At 47.1% G+C, this 23971-nt stretch overlaps 1 protein-coding gene across 1 annotated transcript in view; it reads left to right on the top strand.

The window, feature by feature from the left end:
- Window positions 1-5500: 5500 nt before the first annotated feature.
- Window positions 5501-23971, top strand: part of LOC117496580 (kinesin-like protein KIF26A) — a 37896-nt gene continuing 19425 nt past the window's right edge. The window contains 10 exon segments of the mRNA XM_034148282.1: window positions 5501-5514; window positions 6793-6982; window positions 8978-9082; window positions 9913-10212; window positions 11608-11693; window positions 17094-17220; window positions 17222-17293; window positions 22144-22323; window positions 22585-22678; window positions 23233-23525. Of these exon segments, the coding sequence (XP_034004173.1) occupies window positions 5501-5514; window positions 6793-6982; window positions 8978-9082; window positions 9913-10212; window positions 11608-11693; window positions 17094-17220; window positions 17222-17293; window positions 22144-22323; window positions 22585-22678; window positions 23233-23525 (1461 nt within the window).

Here is a 23971-nt window from a genome sequence, read left to right as displayed (position 1 = left end):
ATCGGGCAGCTTCTTGTTTCCTTCGTATTGTCTTTGTGAGGCGAAAAATGCCCGATGGCACCGATGATCACACGAAGATGACAAGATTTGACAAGATGCCCTCACGGTGGCCTTACGAAGGGCAAAATGGACACAGGAATTCAACACGAAAATGCACCTTCGCAAGGTCCTTCGGCAATTTTTTGACATGCCAAAGATGTTGCCACCGCTCAGGAAATTGCTGCCGGAGCCTGAGAAACTCCACTGGCGGTCATACGATGGCTTAAGACGCCCTCACGAATGGCCCGATGTTGTTACGATCAGAGCCGAATTTGAACATTTCCTTTATCGTGTGTCCATCTGGTGTACATTTCGGGACAGTGTGATGCGGGCTTTAAGGAGTGTTGCCTTAGTGGACAGCTCAGATCTGCCACAGTGTCAGCTGGCGCAATAGGAGACTATTAAAAAGCCACATGCATTAAATAGTGCTAAACCCGATACAAGCCAAAGCGGATACACTTTACCCACAGTCAAATACATTTCAGGTTAACCATTACAGGAAGATGAACGGTTTCTATAGCCGGTTTTTGTTTTGTAAACATCACAGTGCAAATAGAGCGCAGCAACCAGGTTACTGGTATTTATCATGTCAATAGGGAACATGAATAACCCGATCTCTCTGTGCTCATGTAAACACCATATATGATCATAACCAGGATAATACTCATAAACGGCTTACTCATGTCCATGTAGACGCAGTCAGTGTTTGCTGTGCATGTGACTTCAGTTCGATTATTTTCTGACTTCTTTAACTCAGGTACTCTCTCCAAATGTAATGTGCATTATGTTTTAATTATACTTCTTATCATTCAGAAGCTTTTTGTGTGTTTATGTTTCACTGAGTGCTTATAGGCAATTACCATCCCAGTATTCAGTTAACTATTTATTTACTATGCATATTACAAAGACAATCACAACAAGTCACAGTAAGTCAATCTGTGTTGTCCTTGTTGTGGCGATCCAGCACTGACAACAGGAAAGAATGAAACAGAGAGGAATCAATGAAACACAAACACAGAAATAGCTGAGATTATTATTATTTAGTTGTTGCAACAAACAAATAACAATGGGGAAACATTACCTTGCTTCAACAGCAACCAATCGCAGAAATGCTCCCACGAACACAAGAAACACAGGGCAGATATAGGTTTCCTAAATGACACACGAACATGTTCCCTCATCATGTTTAACGCACACACATAGTCAGTTCTCCTAAACTTGGACATGTTCCAGATGTCCAAAGGTCATCATCTCATGACTTCTTTAGGAGCCTTGCAGGATATGAATTATCCAATTAACAAACTATATATACGTCTGCACATGAACGCACATACATTTCTTACATTAACTAACACTTAACTGTATTATATCTAAATGTAGCCCCTTTGCATTTCCTCTGAGATTGGCGTCAGCTCACTTAACGTAATAATTAGCAAAGAGATAATTATCTGGAAACTGTAATTCAATAACATACCTAGTTACTACGACTAGGTCCAAGACTGATATAACATCCTCACTATTATTATTTATTTTAAACTTACGTCCTAGACTAGCTAATATTCTACCTACTGCTTGGGACTTTGGGTACTCAAAATGTCCAATGGCCAACTCCATTGTTAGAAGAATTACAAATAGAGGGGTGCCCGCACTTCAGTACTCCATTATTATTGATGGAAGCCAGGATGTTTCGGGAGTCGAACAAGAGGCCATATGTATCTGTTATGTGGATCATGATCTTATCCCTCATGAAGACTTTGTAGGTCTATATGAGGTGTCTTTAACGACAGGGAAGAGTTCGGCTAAGGTGGCAACTGATGTTCTCCTGCGGTTGAACTTGTCCTGTCTTCATGGGCAGACCTACGATGGAGCTACAAACATGTCCGGCGAAAGCAAAGGAGTTCAAGCAGTTCTCAGAGAGAAGCAACCTCTTGCTTTGTATGTCCGTTGTGGTCCTCACTGTGTCAGCCTCGTGACTCAGACAGCCTGGAGCTCATCCCCTGTGGTGTCTGATGCACTGAATTGGGTCCACACATTTGGCACTCTCTACCACCAGTCTGGAAAATATAAGACTATTTTTAAAGAGATTGCCCAGTCTGAAGCAGGGAGTTTCATAACTCTAAAGCCCCTCTGCCCAACACGATGGCTCTTGAGGATAGTGGCCATTCAGGCAGTCAAAGGACAGTATGAAGAGGTATTGCTCAGTCTGGAGGAAATGGCTGCATCTGGCTCCGGCTCAATATCCATCCAGCACCATCACTGACGCAGTAAACGCTCTCAAAGCCACTGCCAAGTAGAGTCTTTGGTTAGACTTATTCTTATAGTGCCATGCTCCTCAGCCGAAGCAGAACGAAGTTTTAGTTCCTTAAGAAGGCTTAAGACATGGCTCCGCTCCTCCATGAGTCAACGTCGTTTGGACAATGTGCGTCTGCCACATAGAAGAGATTTGCCAGCTCTTATCTCTGCAAATGATAACAGAAGGCATGTTTTTGGGGCCTTCATTTAGTCTAAAGCAGTCTTTCCCAAATTTAGGGTCAAAATGGGAGTAAAATGCATAACAATGCTACGATATGTGAATTCATTTGACTTATTGAAATAGAGAATAGGTTTTGCTTCACTGGTCTGTTCAGCTCACCTGCTGTGTGCTTTCAACCCAGTCTCACGCCATTTCGTGTTATAGTCACGAAATTAATGTAATCTATTGATTCGTGTTCACCAACACGATTTTCACCTTTTTTTCGTGTCACACAGAACGATTTTAAATGCAATGTATTTCTATTGGTAGTATGTTTCGTGCCTGCAACACGTCTTTTTGTCCGGTCGGGTCTTGGAAGACCAGAAGCTGTGTGGTTCATAAAAACATGTTCTTACTCAATATCTTACCCTAAGCCTAACCCTATCCCTTTTATTTTAAATTGTATAATGTCTGAGTTTTGTTGCCGTCAGTGAGAAAAAGAAATGTCTCAGAGCCTCAGAATACTGACATCTGGATTTTATGTCATCTTTTTTTCCTTCTAATTTGTTATTATTTGGTGCAGGCACGAAACATACTACCAATAGAAATACATTGCTTCTAAAATCGTTCTGTGTCAGAATACTGAAATCTGTATTTTTTTAAATCTGTTTTTCCTTCTAATTTGTTATTATTTACATTGCTTTTAAAATCGTTCTGTGTGACATGAAAAAAATGGGAAAATCGTGTTGGTGAACACGAATCAATAGATTAATTTCGTGATTATAACACGAAATGCGGTGAGACTGTGTTGGTGCTTTTATGTCATCGTTCAAGTTCATAGTGCAAGTATGTTATGAGGTGGTGAGAAACTTAACCTAGATAATTTTTGTAATGTACTTTTTACAATGAAATAAAAACATTTCATATAGATTTTAAATTCATGTTTTGTTGTGTTCTTTATCAGTAGTTTTTAAATATTGATCTTATGGCAATTCATGATGTATTTTTGTAAGTTTGGGTCCTGGGGAGACACCAAATGTATCTTTTGGGTCTCGAGCCAAAATAATTTGGGAACCTCTGGTCTAATCTGATTGATCATTTGATAACATTAAATACATTCATTTAACAGAAATTGCAACTGCATGCTTGATGAGTGTTTTTTTTTTTTTAAATTAAAGATGGCTGGAGTCAATAATCAAATATGTTTCTTTACTACTGGATGAAATTACAAAATATACCCATATTTTCCTCGTGCTAGTATAGCCACATAAAAGTCAAACCACCAGAATACAGGAAATGAGATCTACTCCGTCACATTGTCCCACCCACATTGAGGACGCTTCCTACGCCCATGGTGTCTCTACTGTTTCATTAATGAGCGTATAGCTGATCATGTGTATGGACTGTGATATGTTTCAATAAAGGGTTAAAGTAGAATGTGTGAGGTAATGTACATTTCACAGTGACCTGACTCTGCAGTGATGTAACTCTGTGTCAGAACAGAGCATCTCACTACAGCGTCCTGCAGTCTGAAGTTCATGCTTCAACGACATCATTCTCACACACACACACACACACACACACACACACACACACACACACACACACACACACACACACACACACACACACACACACACACACACACACACACACACACACACACACACACACACACACACACACACACACACACACACACACACACACACACACTCAGCTCCAGAGAGCAGGGGCATCATCCCTCAGAGACTGAAGCTGCCTCTCAATCGGAGGACGCTGTCTTCAGAATCCCAGATTAAGATATTCGGTGTGTTTTCTAAAGTTTGTTAAAGACAGTTTCTGATCGGAGATGTACTCGCAGTACTGGAACACAGCCCGGGCACAAAGACCGGACTACAGGAGATACACAGTGAGTACCACATAGTATGTCAAAGTTAAAACAGGACCTAAAATTATAAAGCTACAGGCGCTACAAGGAATAAGAGATGCATTGACTCAAACATACATTAAAATGTCTCTCAGATGAGTTATTAAATAATATTATTAATTAAAGCGATGAGTGGGTCTTCGACGATCCGCACAGGTTCGCTGCTGTCTGCACATTGACACGTCGCGCAGATGTTTACCGGACTCTGAGGTTTTGGGCTGATCAGACGATGTTCATGGGAGTTACTGCAGTAACATAAACATCGTGTTTGGTGGCGAGTGATCTGTCGCCATGGCAATGGCATAATCTTAGATGTCTTCAGGGCTGCATGGTTATAAAACATGAGAAGTTTTGGGCCGTTTGGAGCATGTTCACTGAGGTTATGAGAAAACTGTGTTTCATGGCGAGCATTGTGTTGCCATGGCAACGGCATTTGACGAAATCGCAAAACTGTCACTTCACGGCTGGACTGTTAGCACCCAAGGGAAGTTTGAGCACTTTTTGACAATTTTCACAGGAGTTATAGCAATATCGTGTTTTATGGGGAGGGATGCGTTGCCATGGAAACGGCATATGATGACACCCAATAATTGGCGTACAGCTGTTGAGGCATGGAGAGGTGATATACAAGTGAAGTTTGGTGGACGATCAGACCGTGTCCATTGGAGTTACAGCAACATTGTGTTTTATGGCGAGGGATGCGTTGCCATGGTAACACATCATTATGAAACCTTAGATTTGAATTAGAGCTGTTCAGGGCAGCAGTGTTAACCATCATGTGATGTTTGGTGGCGTTCTGAGCATGTCAGTTGGTGTTATGACATCATCGTGTTCCATGGCGAGGGATCGCCTAGCATCGAGCGAACGTGAAAATGGGCGCCGCATAACGACAACGCCGTGCCGTGAAAAGTTTAGATTTTGATAATTTTTAATTCCCCAGGTCTCGAGACGCTACGTTCCAAATTTGGAGTTGATCGGATAAAATCCCTAGGAGGAGATCTCTAAAGAACGGAGCCCGAAAAACGCGATAAATAGTTTAGTTTAGTTTAATTTTGCATAATTCCAATGCTAAATTCAAAATGGCGGTCTTCCTGTACGTTTTTTAATATACCTCCAAAAGGCTTTTTTGTTCGTCTCCGCACTTTAGATGTGCGTAGCAAATGTTGTTTGTTTTAAAACTTTAAAGTGAAAGTGGGGGGGTTTACGATAAAAACTGAAGTGGGTGTGGCCTGCGCCGACTATCTTCACTGACCTCTGGTCTCAGACCCTAATTATTATATATGGTATTATTAACCTTTATACTTTAAAAAAAATGTTGATGATAAAAATTACATGAAATGGAGCAAAGCCTGCGAGCTAGTTCAGGCAGTCAACTCGAGCACTTACGCTGCATCCATACATAACGCCCCGTGCCACTCTACAACCAACTAAACAGAGTCTCCTTAATGTGCCGCTCTATTGAACCTGCCAGATCTCTCTCCATGCATTGCTAGCTGCTGCTGCTGCGTTCGTGCTGCTGCTTGCTGCCCCACCACCAAATACAAAAAGAAAAATAGTTTCAAAGAAAAAAAGTGAAATATTGCAATAAGAGTCTATGCAAATTATTGGAATGATATATTAGAGAAATAGATAAATAATGACTAAGTAGCAGATGAATGTTATGGATGTTGTTTCAGCAGTTCAGGTGTTTAACAGTCTTATGGCCTGTGGGATGAAGCTGTCTCTGAATCTGGTGGTTTTAGTCCGGATGCTGCGGCAGCAGACTGAACAGTTTGTGGCTGGGGTGATGGGGGTCTTTTATAATCCTGAGGGCTTTCTTCCTGAGCACTTCATTATGATGGAGGTGAGTGCTACTGGGCGGTAGTCGTTGGGGCAGGTGATGATTGTCTTTTTGGGGACAGGAACGATAGTGGAGTGTTTAAGACATGTGGGGACTACAGACTGCAGCAGGGACCTGTTGAAGATGTCTTTGAACACCTCTGCCAGCTGAACTGCACACACCCTGAGAACACGGCCAGGGATGCCATCAGGTCCAGGAGCCTTGTGTGGGTTAACCCTTTTAAAGGATTTGCACACATCTGCCCTGTTTAAAACAAAAGGGCAGTGTAGCTCCTGGTCCTTCTCTGCACCTCCAGCCTGGCTGCTCTCAAATTCAGGATTCATGCTGATCCAGCATAATTGGGGTTAAACTATATATTGTTATTTAAGTTATGGTACATCGCAGGTGATAATGAGTAATCCAAAGTAACTAGTAATACATATACATATATATATATATACATTGAGCAGTGAGTAATTTAGTAAAGGAATGCGTTTCTGTGTGACCCAACACGGCTGATAAGCTCGCATGATTCTGATGGTCTGACTGCAGGTGGTGGAGGGGGGGGGCGCTGCTTCCTCTGGGCTTCACCTGGCGCAGGAAGCGCCTTCGCTCGGCAGGAGAGGAAGACGAGGAGGCGCCCGGCTGGGCAGTGAGACCGAACCCTGAAGGCCAGCAGGAGCAGGAGCAGGAGCAGGATCGGGATCAGGATCGGGATCGGGATCGGGATCGGGATCGGGAGGTTTGGGTTACAGTATTCTTCAGAGAAACTGATAAATGATTTGTGGACAAAGTTTGTCTTTTGTTATATTTAATAAAGTAATAAAGAAAGTCAATATAAAGTGAGATGGATCTGAAGAGCAGGAACAGAGCAGCTTCCTCCTCAGAGGAGAGAGAAGCTCTGCTTTCAGTCTCTCTGTGTGTTCATGAGAGGAACCAGCTGCTCCTCCATCCCATCATCAAACCATTACACCTCCTCGTCCTTAACCATTTACATTCACCTTTTACACTTCCTTTACCTCCTGAAATGTAAACCCTAAACATCTGTCTCTGTTAAACACGTTCAAGAATACAAATACAATGTCACAGAGAAAAGGCAATCAGAGTATAGGACTAAGTGTTTTAAATGATTGTGATCATTTGACACGACAGTAAATACCATCAGAATCAGAAACCCTTTGTTTCGCCCGAACTCTACAGAACAGCATCGAGGAGCAGGATGATATTTACTGGGATGAGGAAAAGTGTGGATGAAAGTCAGCGAGTGTGTGTTTGTGTGTGAGTGTGTTTGTGTGTGAGTGTGTTTGTGTGTGAGTGTGTTTGTGTGTGAGTGTGTTTGTGTGTGAGTGTGTTTATGTGTGAGTGTGTTTGTGTGTGAGTGTGTTTGAATGTGTGTGTATTTTCTACAACACACACCGCCTATTGTCGTACCTTTAGTAGCTTCTGTGTTCATTTTCTGAACCCAGCGATCACATTTCAATCTTCTGAATATATATTTACATAGTGTTTTTATTTAGCTCAGATGTAGAGTTACAGTGTAATTATTGATATTCTGAAAAAAAAGTCTTTGTTTGTTGAGAATCAACCAAAACCCCAAATGACGAGTTATTCTGATAAATCCACCGTTATCTCTGAACATGACGTTATGACATCCGACTGATCTCCACCGAGCGGTCACATATCTGCATATCTCTGTACATATATATGGATATCTGCCCTGGTTGTGTGTCTGTGTGGAAACGCATCAGCTCCTCAGAGAAAGTGGAGGACTCAGTTTGACGCTGAACTCGTCTGTCAGATCGGTTGTATGAACATGAGAGCAGCTCTAATGGGGCGAGAGAGCCTCAGTTTACGTTAACTCTCTCTCTCTCTCCACGGAGAACGAAGCTTTGTGATTTGTTCCTTGATCTGCTTCCACTGTCTCTCTGCTGCACACACACAGTGACCCCTGAGCTCGCTGTGACCCCTGAGCTCACTGTGAACCACAGCTAATGTTAGCTATGAATCACATGTAACCCCCTCCCCCTGTAGTTCTATAGGTGTTAGTGCATGTCAATGGTCTGCTCAGGCTCAAACCCCTGTGTTCCCTCCAGAGGGAATCCCCCCCCCCCAGCCTGAAACGCCTCCATTGGACTCCTTTGTTTACTTCAGGAACATAGTGACATCACTATGGAGCACTTGCGCTCTTCTATCGGCTGAAACACACTCCTGTGCAGAGGGAGATAATAAGCACTGCAGGTAGCTAACCGTACGGAAGCACCAACCAGGTTTTTATCAGATGTCCCCGTTAACGTCAAGGTTATTAAATATTAAACACGTCGTTCCTCCGGGAACAAGTTTGTCACTTTTCATTTCCATCGTCTCTGTGAAGAACCCAGTCATGTGTCTGATGAATCTGTCAGCTGCTCTTAATGAACAGGTATTGGTGTGTGTGTGTGTGTGTGTGTGTGTGTGTGTGTGTGTGTGTGTGTGTGTGTGTGTGTGTGTGTGTGTGTGTGTGTGTGTGTGTGTGTGTGTGTGTGTGTGTGTGTGTGTGTGTGTGTGTGTGTGTGTGTGTGAGTGTGTGTGTGTGTGTGTTCATCACAATGCAGCTCACATATTCCTGATAGCAGATTAAAAGCAGCTGACGTCATGTGACTGAACCAGCGCTGTAAACATGTCGGCGTTTACTTTTCCCCAAAAATAAAGTTAAATATAGTTTCTTTAAAGGTCCTTAAGATATTTGTTTCTGCGGTAGTCGGAGATCAACCGACATTCCCTCAGCGCATCACGGCCCCCCCTCGCCCCCTCAAAGTTAGACCTCAGGTCGCCTAAAAGGTTCCCCAGGCTCCTGGAGCAGGAGGTGATCAGGGGGACGAGGATTGGACCAGATGGCCGAGTGGTGGTTTTGTTATATTTTCTCTTTAAAAGTTCGGCCGACCTCTGCCTTGACGCTTGTGAGGAAGCACCTTGAGTAACCCCTGGGTCTCAGTGCACTGCAGAGGGAGCTGGTGGCCTCCTCCACATGCTCCGGGAAGGTGCAAATCCTGTGGAAGCGTCTCACATGGGATTTTATCAGGCCACTGTACGTGTGCCTCGGTGATAAGTGGTTTTATGGAGGAGAGTATGACGGTCTGTATCTTTGTAAAAAACCTTTGTGGCAAGTGTTTTATCCTGGTCGCTGGAGTCGCAAAAGAAGACACAGATGTCCAAACATTCAACTGAAAGAGGTTGTAAATGGTGTTTGAGTTTTACTTTGGGGTGATGTGAGTTGAGAATGTCCATGAAGGTTGAAAAGTCTGATCTGCTGTGGTGCCAGAGGCCAAAGATGTCGTCCAAGTACCGGAAATACAGGAGGGGTTTTAAGGGAGTTGTATCCCTGCAGCCTGGTTCTCTCCCAGTACTAGTTAATGCCACGATCTCCACATTCAAAACACTTTTCCTTTAGGTGGACATCCCATTTCCATCGTGCGGAAGTTTGTCCAATGGCATGAAGCGTCCCACGTTATTTGTGTCCAAAAATAGGGAGTTTCCCTAACCCACCTTAAGGGTTGGTTAGTCAGCCTACTTAAGAATATATCTCGGACTAATGTCACAGCAGGATCTGGAAAAAGACCTTATAGCTGTGTGTAGCTTGTAACTCTGCCTTGTGTTGAGAGCTGCTGTATGAATTAACTTGCTCTGCCTCCCCAGGATGTGGCGTATAGCTCTTTCCTATTGGATGAACTCCAGAAGGCCCCTCCCCTCCATGTTCCTGACGCCTCCCTCCCCAGGCTGAGACGCCTCGCTCACGGCTCCGTTTGGGGGGTGACCTCTGACCCCCCGGTGAAGCAGCAGCGATGGTCGTTCGATGAGCAGCGGGGGGGCGGAGTTCACAGCACCTACCTGGGAGGGGGCGGGGCCAAAGGGCAGGCCATGCCCCTCCCCCTGAGTGCTCAGCTGGAGGGGGTGTGGAGGGTCCACTGCTGCTCCCCTGGACTACAGGACACTACGGTGAGCAGGGAGGGACACACTTCAAAGGCTTCATCATCAGATGCTCAGCTACATGGATACGGTACCTGAAGTCCCAGGCTCTCCGACAATACAACACAATATATATATATGATGCAGGACTAATGTGCAGTAAATGGGCTAACCCTCCTTACATCCCTGACATGAGTCAGCATTATGAGTCCTTACATCCCTAACATGAGTCAGCATCATGAGTCCTTACATCCCTAACGTGAGTCAGCATCATGAGTCCTTACATCCCTAACGTGAGTCAGCATTATGAGTCCTTACATCCCTAACGTGAGTCAGCATCATGAGTCCTTACATCCCTAACGTGAGTCAGCATCATGAGTCCTTACATCCCTGTCATGAGTCAGCATTATGAGTCCTTACATCCCTAACATGAGTCAGCATTATGAGTCCTTACATCCCTGTCATGAGTCAGCATCATGAGTCCTTACATCCCTGTCATGAGTCAGCATCATGAGTCCTTACATCCCTAACGTGAGTCAGCATCATGAGTCCTTACATCCCTAACGTGAGTCAGCATCATGAGTCCTTACATCCCTGTCGTGAGTCAGCATCATGAGTCCTTACATCCCTGTCGTGAGTCAGCATCATGAGTCCTTACATCCCTGTCGTGAGTCAGCATCATGAGTCCTTACATCCCTGTCGTGAGTCAGCATCATGAGTCCTTACATCCCTGTCGTGAGTCAGCATCATGAGTCCTTACATCCCTAACGTGAGTCAGCATCATGAGTCCTTACATCCCTAACGTGAGTCAGCATCATGAGTCCTTACATCCCTAACGTGAGTCAGCATCATGAGTCCTTACATCCCTAACGTGAGTCAGCATCATGAGTCCTTACATCCCTAACATGAGTCAGCATCATGAGTCCTTACATCCCTAACATGAGTCAGCATCATGAGTCCTGAGGTCTATTTCTCGTGAAGATAATACCCTTTGCTAAATATCAGAATCAGAATCAGAATGTCTTTATTGGTCCCACAGTATATATTCCAGCTATACTTGTTCATATATTCACTGTCAGTTCAATTGACTCTCTGCTCGTTAGCCGTTAGCCGTTAGCCGCAGTGACGCAGTAACGACCTCAGCTAATTACTTAACGAGCTCCTGATCCGGTCATGTTTCCCTCCTCTGGGACCCCGTCAGGGACCGTTAATCAGTCTCTAACGAACCACTTCGGTCAGGAAACAGAATCTGAAGACGTTAATGTTTGTCTGTGATCAGAGGCGTTTTTTTTATGAGCAGAAGTCGATGTTTGTGATACAAAGTTTACATGTGTCCCTCCCGTCTTTATTCATCTGTGGTGGCTTTAATAACCAATAAGAAAGGGTTGACGAAAGGTGTTTAACGCCCTGCGTGTCGTCTGTCAGGCTGCAGGAGGCGAGAAGCCTGCCGCCCACAGCATCGCCACCCAAACCTGCCGCCCTCCGTCTGCCGCCGCCAACTTCTTCAACAGGTCAGTGAACGCACCACGCACCCACATTCATGCAAAGGTCCATCATTTCAAATATCAAACCTAAAGCACAGCGTTCAGTACACAGAAGAACTGTCCTGCAGTTACACCATGAAATAAAGCCAGTGTCACAAACACAACATGGTGAGACACTGCTCAGGGCATTATGGGTAATGTAGGCACTGTGTTTTCATAAAGTCAGACTGAGTTATTGGACTGACGGTAAAAAGGTGGCCTGTTTTTCACCATGTCAGTTTGGAAGCTGCCGAGCTTTGGTTTGAATTATCAGTGATAAAGCTAAATATCTGCAGATTGAAGGAAGACATCTGAGACGGTTCTTCTGTCGGAGATACATGAGAACATTACAGGTGAATGTCGTCTCTCATGAAGCTCTGGAGGAAGCTGACATGAGGACGAGCTCCATCATTCAGAGCGGAGTGAGACCTCTCTGTGGAAATGGGTGTGAAACAGGAAGTATTTTGCTCAAAGCAGCCTCTATGATTACACTCTGAATACTTCTCTCACCAAAATAAAACCCAAACTGAGCCGAGGATAAATCCAGAGGGGGGTCGGGTTCCTCAAAGTGGCGTCCTGGCTCTGGGCCCGAGCGCCGGTATCGACGTGGAGAGCGACCCGTCTGGATCAGATCTGCAGCAATGCACCAAAATATGACCTGGAACCAGAGGAGGCAGCGTCTGGTCAGGAGACTCTGACTTTGGAAACTTACAGGACGTTACACCAGAGGACACAAAGACCCTCCTGGTGTCCAGACGCTCCTCTCGTTCAGTCACTCCTCTTTGATCATTAAATCATGAAGTCAGAAGGTCATTGGGATTCTACGGTGTCCTACAGGTGCCACAGCGACTCAAAACTCTTCCATCAGGAGAAACCAAGCAGAAATAAAAACACAAATGTTCAAAACACATGAAGAAACGGCTAGTAATGGCTAACAGTGACTAGTGGTGGTTAACAATGGCTAGTGGTGGCTAACAATGGCTAGTGGTGGTTAACAATGGCTAGTGGTGGTTAACAATGGCTAGTGGTGGCTAACAATGACTAGTGGTGGCTAACAATGGCTAGTAATGGCTAACAATGGCTAGTGGTGGTTAACAATGGCTAGTGGTGGCTAACAATGGCTAGTAATGGCTAACAATGGCTAGTGGTGGCTAACAATGGCTAGTGGTGGTTAACAATGGCTAGTGGTGGTTAACAATGGATAGTGGTGGTTAACAATGGCTAGTGGTGGCTAACAATGGCTAGTAATGGCTAACAATGGCTAGTGGTGGCTAACAATGGCTAGTGGTGGTTAACAATGGCTAGTGGTGGTTAACAATGGCTAGTGGTGGCTAACAATGACTAGTGGTGGCTAACAATGGCTAGTAATGGCTAACAATGGCTAGTGGTGGCTAACAATGGCTAGTGGTGGTTAACAATGGCTAGTGGTGGTTAACAATGGATAGTGGTGGTTAACAATGGCTAGTGGTGGCTAACAATGGATAGTGGTGGCTAACAATGGCTAGTGGTGACTAACAATGGCTAGTAATGGCTAACAATGACTAGTGGTGGCTAACACTGGCTAGTGGTGGCTAACAGTGACTAGTGGTGGCTAACAATGACTAGTGGTGGCTAACAATGGCTAGTGGTGGTTAACAATGGCTAGTGGTGGCTAACACTGGCTAGTGGTGGCTAACAATGGCTAGTGGTGGCTAACACTGGCTAGTGGTGGCTAACAATGGCTAGTGGTGGCTAACAATGGATAGTGGTGGCTAACAATGGCTAGTGGTGGCTAACAATGGATAGTGGTGGCTAACAATGGCTAGTGGTGGTTAACAATGGCTAGTGGTGGCTAACAATGGCTAGTGGTGGCTAACAATGGATAGTGGTGGCTAACAATGGATAGTGGTGGCTAACAATGGATAGTGGTGGCTAACAATGGCTAGTGGTGGCTAACAATGGCTAGTAATGGCTAACAATGGCTAGTGGTGGCTAACAATGGCTAGTAATGGCTAACAATGGCTAGTGGTGGCTAACAATGGCTAGTGGTGGCTAACAATGGATAGTGGTGGCTAACAATGGCTAGTGGTGGCTAACAATGGCTAGTAATGGCTAACAATGGCTAGTGGTGACTAACAATGGCTAGTGGTGGCTAACAGTGACTAGTGGTGGCTAACAATGGCTAGTGGTGGCTAACAATGGCTAGTGGTGGCTAACAGTGACTAGTGGCCTAACAATGGCTAGTGGTGGCTAACAATGGCTAGTGGTGGCTAACAGTGACTAGTGGTGGCTAACAGTGACTAGTGGTGGCTAACAATGGCTAGTGGTGGTGAATGATGTTAACTTATGAAGAATAATGGGTAGAAATGGTCTTTGACTGCTTTTAATTGCGACCAATGTCCAGAAGCAACCATTAGCTTGTGGCCAGTTAGGGTTAAAAATGGATAAGTATGGCTAAGAAGAGTCAAATGGATGGCTAGTTATGGTTAGTAATTGCAACTAATGGTCTAAACTAAAACTAAAAATAAAAATCTAATAATGCTAGATATTGTCGACTAATTAAAAATGATGGCGAGCATTGGCAACTAATGACATGTGACAACTTTTAAAAGCTAGCAATGGGAAAGTGGCAATAAATTACCAGTAATGGTGAATAATGGTTATTAATGGGTAGTGATGGTGAATAATTTGTAGTAATGCCATGTGCCGGCTTTTTATTGATAGCAATGACTCGTAGCGACCAATAGCTAGTGACTAGTAAAGCCTAATAGTTGCTAGTTATGGTAAATAACGGCAACTAATGGGAGGTGATTACTAACATGTTCAAACACTGTATGGATTATTATGGATGGAGAGCAATGGTTGATTCCAATAATAAACATGATGTCTAGCTATGGCAACTAATGACATGTGTCTGTGTTACACACACGACTGCAGACAATTAATATGAAATTACATTTACACACACACACACACACACACACACACACACACACACACACACACACACACACACACACACACACACACACACACACACACACACACACACACACACACACACACACACACACACACACACACACACACACACACACAGAGTCTCTTTGAAGTCCAGCAGTGGGGGTGTCTGTCATCTCATGAAGTATTCATATAGCATGCCAAGTATGTGTGTGTGTGTGTGTGTGTGTGTGTGTGTGTGTGTGTGTGTGTGTTTCACGGCTGATGTGTGTCGACACTGCGAGGGGGGGGGGCAGGGCTGGAGCATCGCCAGTGTTTCCCGGCAACAGCATCAGTGAGGCAGGAGGATCCTCGCCCTTTATTTCTACCTCTTGATTTTAAGCTCCTCTGCTCCCATTCATCCCCCTCTCTCTGAGGAGGAGGAAGAGGAGGGGAGGAGGAAGAGCATTGCGATACTGCAGGAACAGACTGAGGAGCAGCAGGAGAGGAGAGACCGGCACAGGAGGAACAGAAGGAGGAGGGAAGGATATCAGAGAGACACAAGGAGAGGGGGAAGAAATGGACATATGAAGGGTTTAGAGGACGGGACAGGTACAAAGTACATGTAGACGGAAAACAGGTCCAAAGACCAGAGAGAGGGAAGGGGAGGTGAAGAGAGGAAGAGGAGGTGAAGAGAGGAAGAGGAGGTGAACGGAGGGTCTTCAGGTGGATCTGATGGAGGTTTCCAGTCTCCTCTGGTTTCTCTCTGGATCCGGCGGGCTTCCTGTCAACAACACGAGAGGTTCTGACGTTTGATCGGTCGGCAGAGGACCAATCACATGACTGAAGATGAACGGAAAGAATTTGGACATATTAGTTATTTACGGACAGAGTGAAATCCCCTTCACAGGAGTTACTCTGAGAAGAGGGTCCAGCTGGATCATCTGAGATGTAAAAGTCTACGAGGGAGAGAAGACTCCGGGGACAGAGGAGACGGCGTGGGGTTAATGATGAGGGTACACAGTGTTGTTGACCAAACTAAGTTCTTGGAGAACTCCCGAAGGCTCAGGACTTTGGTTGCAGACGTGACTTAACGGAGGACAGAAAGATGGACAGCCAGTCCAATCTACTTCTTGCTGAGAGTGGAAACAGGACGCGGCGTAATCAGACAGTCGACTGAGGATCGGCTGATAGAGACGTTTGTTAGAGGAAGTTTTGGTCTTTGCTGGACTTCCTCGCTCGAGGGCGGGCGGCTTACGGATTAATGGAAGATGCTTGTGTGCAGAGGATGAAATAACTCCCACAGGACTAAAAGACTTTGAATGCTCCTGGAAACTAAAAACACCCGGAGGAACAAAAGAGTCCTCGATGACCGCAGGAGTCATTCAGTCTGTCCTGGATCGGATCACTCTTTATCGCTTGCTAACGGGTTCTTGTCAGTCTGAACCCGATTTGAAAGGGTTCTTTTCTGGATCAGACCTTTCCTCTGACTCTGAAGATCCTCTCGCTGCCATGTTGAACCCTGAAACACACCTTTGTCCTCCGTGGCGCCGCCTCGATGGTGCCTCCTCCTCCTCCTCCTCCTCCTCCTCCTTGTTGGATTACACCTGTGTTCATGACGATGAATGAGGACAGGAACGTGTTCGGTTCCTCTTCAAATCCAAGAACTGAGAGCAGATAATGGATTCTGAGGAACTGTGAGTATCACCTTATTGTGACGTGCAAAGAGTTATATGGATTATTCCAGGGTTTCAAACCAGCTCAGTGTTGAGGGTGTTGGTGTTCAGGGGACGGAGAGCAGTCCATAAATCCAGCTTGAATCAGGACGGAGGGTTTAAAGGGACCTCAGTCAGGGAGCAGAGGGGGTGTTCACTTTAATGATGGCTTGTAAACTGACAGGAATCCTCTCATCTGAAACTGGAATTGCACCTTCATGCACTCTCAGAGGAAGGGTCCGCGCTCTTCATCGGTCCCTGAGGTCTCTTCCTGGTCGAGGCTGTTTAATACATTACCTCATTAACCCTCTCACAGGAAACAGAAAGACAGATAGTCTCTCTGTGCGCATCGTTCAGCAGGAAGTACTCAAGCTGGCCATCACTGTGGAGTTATAGGCTCATAATGAGCGGCGTTATCAACTAGGCTGCTTCACAAAACATACACGAACCCCCTGAGAACCCTTGAAATGTCCAAACAGGTTTCTGATGTAATCCCGTTTCTTTGAGGATCTTTTAGCAGCTTTCTCAAATCCAGAGTGTGTGTGCTTGTGTGTCTTGAACCATCACACACACACACACACACACACACACACACACACACACACACACACACACACACACACACACACACACACACACACACACACACACACACACACACACACACACACACACACACACACACACACACAGGTAATGTCTCATATGGTCCTTTCTGTCTTCCGGTCTGACTCTTGTCTTGTTAACCCTTCAGGGCGGCTCAGAGGCTCAGTCTGTCCCGCAGGAGGAGGTCCCCCCCCCCGCTGGCCCCCACCCCCCCCATCGAGTCCCAGGGGCCCCTGCTGTACACCGGGGGCTTCAGCGTGGCCCTGCAGCTCTCACCCCCCCCCCATCCCACCAGGCCTCCTGCGGGCTGGCAGCAGCAAGGTCAAAGACACGCCGGGGATGGGGAAGGTAAGACGCCATGGTGGTACCCAGAATGCACTGCAGGGGGTTAGGGGTTGGGGGGGGGGGTCACAGGTCGTCTGGAGGAAGCAGCTGATGGGGGACATGTCGTCAACCACGCCCACTTCATTAGCCTAGCTCTCCGACTGCATCATGGACGTTTAAAGAGAATGTTAAATACATTAATAAAGAAATATTTAAATAATAATAACTAAAGAGAATAGCCATGTTGACAATACTGATGTATTCTTAGATCCAGGGTGAACTAATGTTAGAACAATAATGAACCCTCACTCGCTCTGTCCTTCTGTCAGATTAAAAGCACTGTTTTCAGCTGTGAAGAAGATTCTGTATGAAGCGACTGGAGCGTCAGATAAAAACCTGGCGACGCTCTGACGCTCCGACGCTCCGACGCCCCGACGCTCCGACGCTCCGACGCTCCGACGCTCCGACGCTCCGACGCTTCGACGCCCCGACACTCAGACGCTCCGACGCCCCGACGCTCCGACGCCCCGACGCTCCGACGCCCCGACGCTCAGACGCTCCGACGCTCCGACGCTCCGACGCTCCGACGCCCCGACGCTCCGATGCTCCGACGCTGAGTCAGGCTTTCGTCATGAGGAAATGGGCGTGGTTAGATATGAACTGGGTTAGAAAGCGAGACTCAGGATGATCCGAGACGGAGATGCGTGTCCTCCGTACTGACAGAGGTGTGCTGCAGGAGAGCAATATGTTCCTCAGTCAGGCCTTCATCAGCTCTCTGTTGGGGTTAACTCGACGTATGAAAAGGACATCTGGAAAACATTTGTAAAAGTGCTCGGTGACGTCAGGATCTTAAAGAGGGCCACTCGTTGAAGCAGGTTCAGCGTGTTGGCTAATATAAAGAGTTTTCTAATGCAGGGTGTGCAGATGCAAACCAAAGCCACATTCCTTCTAACAGCAGGCAAAGGGTGGGGGGCCACACTTATTTCATCCAGATTTTGTATTTCTTGTTCCACATCGTCGCTGACAGAGCTGCTGAGTCAGCAGAGGTCAAGTTTAGAGCCAATAACGATCAGGGACGATCAGCGACGCAGCACTTTGTAAATGATGTGTCTCGGCGGGCCAGCAGAGCGCATCGTGAGGGAGAAGGAGACACTGCACAGCGGCCACTCAATGATTTATATCCAGAGATTCATCCGAGCTGAGAGAATATTCATATTTAGATCTGTTCATATCGAGGGAGAAAGGAAATACCATAGGGGCCATGGTTGTAGTAGTATATATATATAGTGTGAATGTAATAGGGTTATACCATGTAGTCGTAAAAGACAATAAAGGGATTATTGTGGTCGTTAATGTTAACAAAAAGTTGTGTGTAAAACACAATGCCTCCCCATGTTTGTACGCATACAAGAACAACTTCAGAATAATATGATTTGGAAAATGAATTCAGGATCTTGACATGCTAAGATCAAAATGGTAGTTTTGAGTCCCTTAAAATTGTATAATCGACCCAAAATGTATCAAAATCAGTTTACAGAGAGTACAGATATGGACTCTTTCTGCTTCATACCATTATTGATCCTGAACATTTCAGAAATGGACTCCTCAATAACCCCCACAACCTACATCCAAAACCCTGACAGCTGTCTCTTTCTGTCCCTTTCTGTCCCTTTCTGTCCCTTTCTGTCCCTCTCTGTCCCGCTCTGTCCCTTTATGTCCTTTTCTGTCCCTCTCTGTCCCTTTCTGTCTCTTTCTGTCCCTCTCTGTCCCTCTCTGTCCCTTTCTGTCCTTTTCTGTCCCTTTCTGTCCCTCTCTGTCCCTCTCTGTCCCTCTCTGTCTCTCTCTGTCCCTCTCTGTCCCTTTCTGTCCTTTTCTGTCCCTTTCTGTCCCTCTCTGTCCCTCTCTGTCCTTTTCTGTCCCTTTATGTCCTTTTCTGTCCCTTTATGTCCTTTTCTGTCCCTCTCTGTCCCTCTCTGTCCCTTTCTGTCCCTCTCTGTCCCTCTCTGTCCTTTTCTGTCCCTTTATGTCCTTTTCTGTCCCTTTATGTCCTTTTCTGTCCCTCTCTGTCCCTCTCTGTCCCTCTCTGTCTCTCTCTGTCCCTCTCTGTCTCTCTCTGTCCCTTTATGTCCTTTTCTGTCCCTCTCTGTCCCTCTCTGTCCCTCTCTGTCCCTCTCTGTCCCTCTCTGTCCCTTTATGTCCTTTTCTGTCCCTCTCTGTCCTTCTCTGTCTCTCTCTGTCCCTCTCTGTCCCTCTCTGTCTCTCTCTGTCCCTCTCTGTCTCTCTCTGTCTCTCTCTGTCCCTCTCTGTCCCTCTCTGTCTCTCTCTGTCCCTCTCTATCTCTCTCTGTCCCTCTCTGTCTCTCTCTGTCCCTCTCTGTCTCTCTCTGTCCCTCTCTGTCCCTCTCTGTCTCTCTCTGTCCCTCTCTGTCCCTCTCTGTCTCTCTCTGTCCCTCTCTATCTCTCTCTGTCCCTCTCTGTCTCTCTCTGTCCCTCTCTGTCTCTCTCTGTCCCTCTCTGTCCCTCTCTGTCTCTCTCTGTCCCTCTCTATCTCTCTCTGTCCCTCTCTGTCTCTCTCTGTCCCTCTCTGTCTCTCTCTGTCCCTCTCTGTCCCTCTCTGTCTCTCTCTGTCCCTCTCTGTCCCTTTCTGTCCCTTTCTGTCCTTTTCTGTCCCTTTCTGTCCCTCTCTGTCCCTCTCTGTCCCTCTCTGTCCCTTTATGTCCTTTTCTGTCCCTCTCTGTCCCTCTCTGTCCCTCTCTGTCCCTCTCTGTCTCTCTCTGTCCCTCACTGTCTCTCTCTGTCCCTTTCTGTCCCTCTCTGTCCCTGTCTGTCCCTCTCTGTCCCTTTCTGTCCTTTTCTGTCCCTTTCTGTCTCTCTCTGTCCTTTTCTGTCCCTTTATGTCCTTTTCTGTCCCTTTATGTCCTTTTCTGTCCCTCTCTGTCCCCCTCTGTCCCTCTCTGTCCCTCTCTGTCCCTTTATGTCCTTTCTGTCCCTCTCTGTCCCTCTCTGTCCCTCTCTGTCTCTCTCTGTCCCTCTCTGTCCCTCTCTGTCTCTCTCTGTCCCTCTCTGTCCCTTTCTGTCCTTTTCTGTCCCTTTCTGTCCCTCTCTGTCCCTCTCTGTCCCTCTCTGTCTCTCTCTGTCCCTCTCTGTCCCTTTCTGTCCCTTTCTGTCCTTTTCTGTCCCTTTCTGTCCCTTTCTGTCCCTCTCTGTCCCTCTCTGTCCCTCTCTGTCCCTTTATGTCCTTTTCTGTCCCTCTCTGTCCCTCTCTGTCCCTCTCTGTCTCTCTCTGTCCCTCTCTGTCCCTTTCTGTCCTTTTCTGTCCCTTTCTGTCCCTCTCTGTCCTTTTCTGTCCCTTTATGTCCTTTTCTGTCCCTTTATGTCCTTTTCTGTCCCTCTCTGTCCCTCTCTGTCCCTCTCTGTCCCTTTATGTCCTTTTCTGTCCCTCTCTGTCCCTCTCTGTCCCTCTCTGTCCCTCTCTGTCCCTCTCTGTCCCCCTCTGTACCTCTCTGTCCCTCTCTGTCCCTCTCTGTCTCTCTCTGTCTCTCTCTGTCCCTCTCTGTCCCCCTCTGTACCTCTCTGTCCCTCTCTGTCCCCCTCTGTACCTCTCTGTCTCTCTCTGTCCCTCTCTGTCCCCCTCTGTACCTCTATGTCCCTCTCTGTCCCTTTCTGTCTCTCTCTGTCTCTCTCTGTCCCTCTCTGTCCCTCTCTGTCCCTCTCTGTCTCTCTCTGTCCCTCTCTGTCTCTCTCTGTCCCTCTCTGTCCCTCTCTGTCCCTTTCTGTCTCTCTCTGTCTCTCTCTGTCCCTCTCTGTCTCTCTCTGTCCCTTTATGTCCTTTTCTGTCCCTCTCTGTCCCTCTCTGTCCCTCTCTGTCCCTTTATGTCCTTTTCTGTCCCTCTCTGTCCCTCTCTGTCCCTCTCTGTCCCTCTCTGTCCCCCTCTGTACCTCTCTGTCCCTCTCTGTCCCTCTCTGTCTCTCTCTGTCTCTCTCTGTCCCTCTCTGTCCCCCTCTGTACCTCTCTGTCCCCCTCTGTACCTCTCTGTCTCTCTCTGTCCCCCTCTGTACCTCTCTGTCCCTCTCTGTCCCTTTCTGTCTCTCTCTGTCTCTCTCTGTCCCTCTCTGTCCCTCTCTGTCCCTCTCTGTCTCTCTCTGTCCCTCTCTGTCTCTCTCTGTCCCTCTCTGTCCCTCTCTGTCCCCTTTCTGTCTCTCTCTGTCTCTCTCTGTCCCTCTCTGTCCCTTTCTGTCCTTTTCTGTCCCTTTCTGTCCCTCTCTGTCCTTTTCTGTCCCTTTATGTCCTTTTCTGTCCCTTTATGTCCTTTTCTGTCCCTCTCTGTCCCTCTCTGTCCCTCTCTGTCCCTTTATGTCCTTTTCTGTCCCTCTCTGTCCCTCTCTGTCCCTCTCTGTCCCTCTCTGTCCCTCTCTGTCCCCCTCTGTACCTCTCTGTCCCTCTCTGTCCCTCTCTGTCTCTCTCTGTCTCTCTCTGTCCCTCTCTGTCCCCCTCTGTACCTCTCTGTCCCTCTCTGTCCCCCTCTGTACCTCTCTGTCTCTCTCTGTCCCTCTCTGTCCCCCTCTGTACCTCTCTGTCCCTCTCTGTCCCTTTCTGTCTCTCTCTGTCTCTCTCTGTCCCTCTCTGTCCCTCTCTGTCCCTCTCTGTCTCTCTCTGTCCCTCTCTGTCTCTCTCTGTCCCTCTCTGTCCCTCTCTGTCCCTTTCTGTCTCTCTCTGTCTCTCTCTGTCTCTCTCTGTCTCTTTCTGTCTCTCTCTGTCTCTCTCTGTCCCTCTCTGTCTCTCTCTGTCCCTCTCTGTCCCTCTCTGTCCCCCTCTGTCCCTCTCTGTCCCTCTCTGTCTCTCTCTGTCCCTCTCTGTCCCTCTCTGTCCCTCAGGTCCGGGTCATGGTCCGGGTGTGCTCGGCCCTCAGCGAGTCGATGGACTCCATGTCTCTGCTGAAGCTGGACGGCAGGAAGAAGCTGCTGACGCTCAGCGAGGCGTCGGCCGGACCGAGGAGACCCGCCGCTCCCAAGACCTTCACCTTCCACAACATCTTCTCCCAGGATGCATCACAGGTGAGGCGGACACTTTGTTATCATCATGTCTGTATTCACTTCTTCTCATTTAAATATGAGATTGTGACGAGTTTGATTTCTTAGTGTAAACTTTCAAAAAGGCAGACCACATGTTCGGTTGTCTTCAAGGATTAACATACCTTGATCTAACTAATAACGCAACGTGTTACAATGAGTTATTGTTGGGTCGTTGTGTGGGGCTATGGATGTGCTGTTCTCTCTCCTGATTGGTGGATTCTAACCTGATCTGTGTCCTGATAGGCCGAGGTGTGTTCGGGGGCGGTGACTGAGGTTATCCAGGCGGTGGTGAACGGAGCAGACGGCTGCGTCTTCAGCTTCGGACACGCTAACCTGGGTACACACACACACACACACACACACACACACACACACACACACACACACACACACACACACACACACACACACGCTAACCTGGGTACACACACACACACACACACACGCTAACCTGGGTACACACACACACACAAACACACACACACACACACGCGCGCTAACCTGGGTACAAACACACACACACAAACACACACACACACACACGCACGCTAACCTGGGTACACACACACACACTCACACACACACACACACATCCACCACCAGTTGGGTATTTACTGAAGTTTTTTATGTCGTAGAACAAAATGTTAAAATCTGAAAATGATTGACCCCCTGCCCCCATTGTTGAGGAGGAGGTCCGGACCACTGGCCCAGACCGAGATTTCCTCAAACTCCATGACTCGTTCCTGCATTGGAGCTAGATATGAATACATTGCTGTTGTCATGATTTTAGTTTTGTGTGTATTTTGAAACTCTGTTGTCCCTGTGTCTGGACTTGCCTTCCTTCCTGTGTTTCACCTCCCCTCTCACGCTATGATGGACCCCGCCCCCCAGGTAAGACGTACACTATGATTGGTCGGGACTGCTCCACCCAGAGTCTGGGCGTCGCCCCCACAGCCATCTCCTGGCTCTTCAAGGTGATGGAGGACCGGAGGGAGAAGTCCGGCGCTGGCTTCTCCGTCAGGGCGTCGGCCGTGGAGATCTCCGGCCGCGAGGAGGCGCTCACCGACCTCCTGGCTGACCAGCAGGGGGCGCTCACCCACCTCCTGGCTGACCTCGCCTGCTCCTCAGCGGGGGGCCAGCAGGGGGCCGTGACGCTGAGAGAAGACCCCCTCTGTGGATCCCAGGTACGGAGGAACACTCCTTCTTCCTCTTCAGTTATTATTACAATAATTAGCATGGTGTTTCACTGTACAGTATTTCACATTCTGCTCTTGCTGTTGGCGACTCTATGCCCGCTCAGTGGAGTCGCCAAGAGGCTAGACTTCGCTTTAGGCTGTGACTCGTTTTCAACTAGAAAGTCCATACTGAAGTTGAAGGGTTGAGTGCAGCGAGGCGGTCATCACTGAAAGAAGAACATCAGGATTCAAGATTCAAGGCTTTTATTGTCATGTGCTCAGAGCTACAGTGTAGATATGAACATCTGAGGTCACAGGCTCCTCCCACATAGCTACAGTGAACATCTGAGGTCACAGGCTCCTCCCACATAGCTACAGTGAACATCTGAGGTCACAGGCTCCTCCCACAGAACACAATAAAACAGATGAAATAGTGCAAGTAGTACAAATAAAAT

Source organism: Trematomus bernacchii, unplaced genomic scaffold, assembly GCF_902827165.1.
Source record: "Trematomus bernacchii unplaced genomic scaffold, fTreBer1.1, whole genome shotgun sequence".
Taxonomy (NCBI): Eukaryota; Metazoa; Chordata; class Actinopteri; order Perciformes; family Nototheniidae; genus Trematomus; species Trematomus bernacchii.
This window is presented reverse-complemented; position numbering and strand designations above follow the sequence as displayed.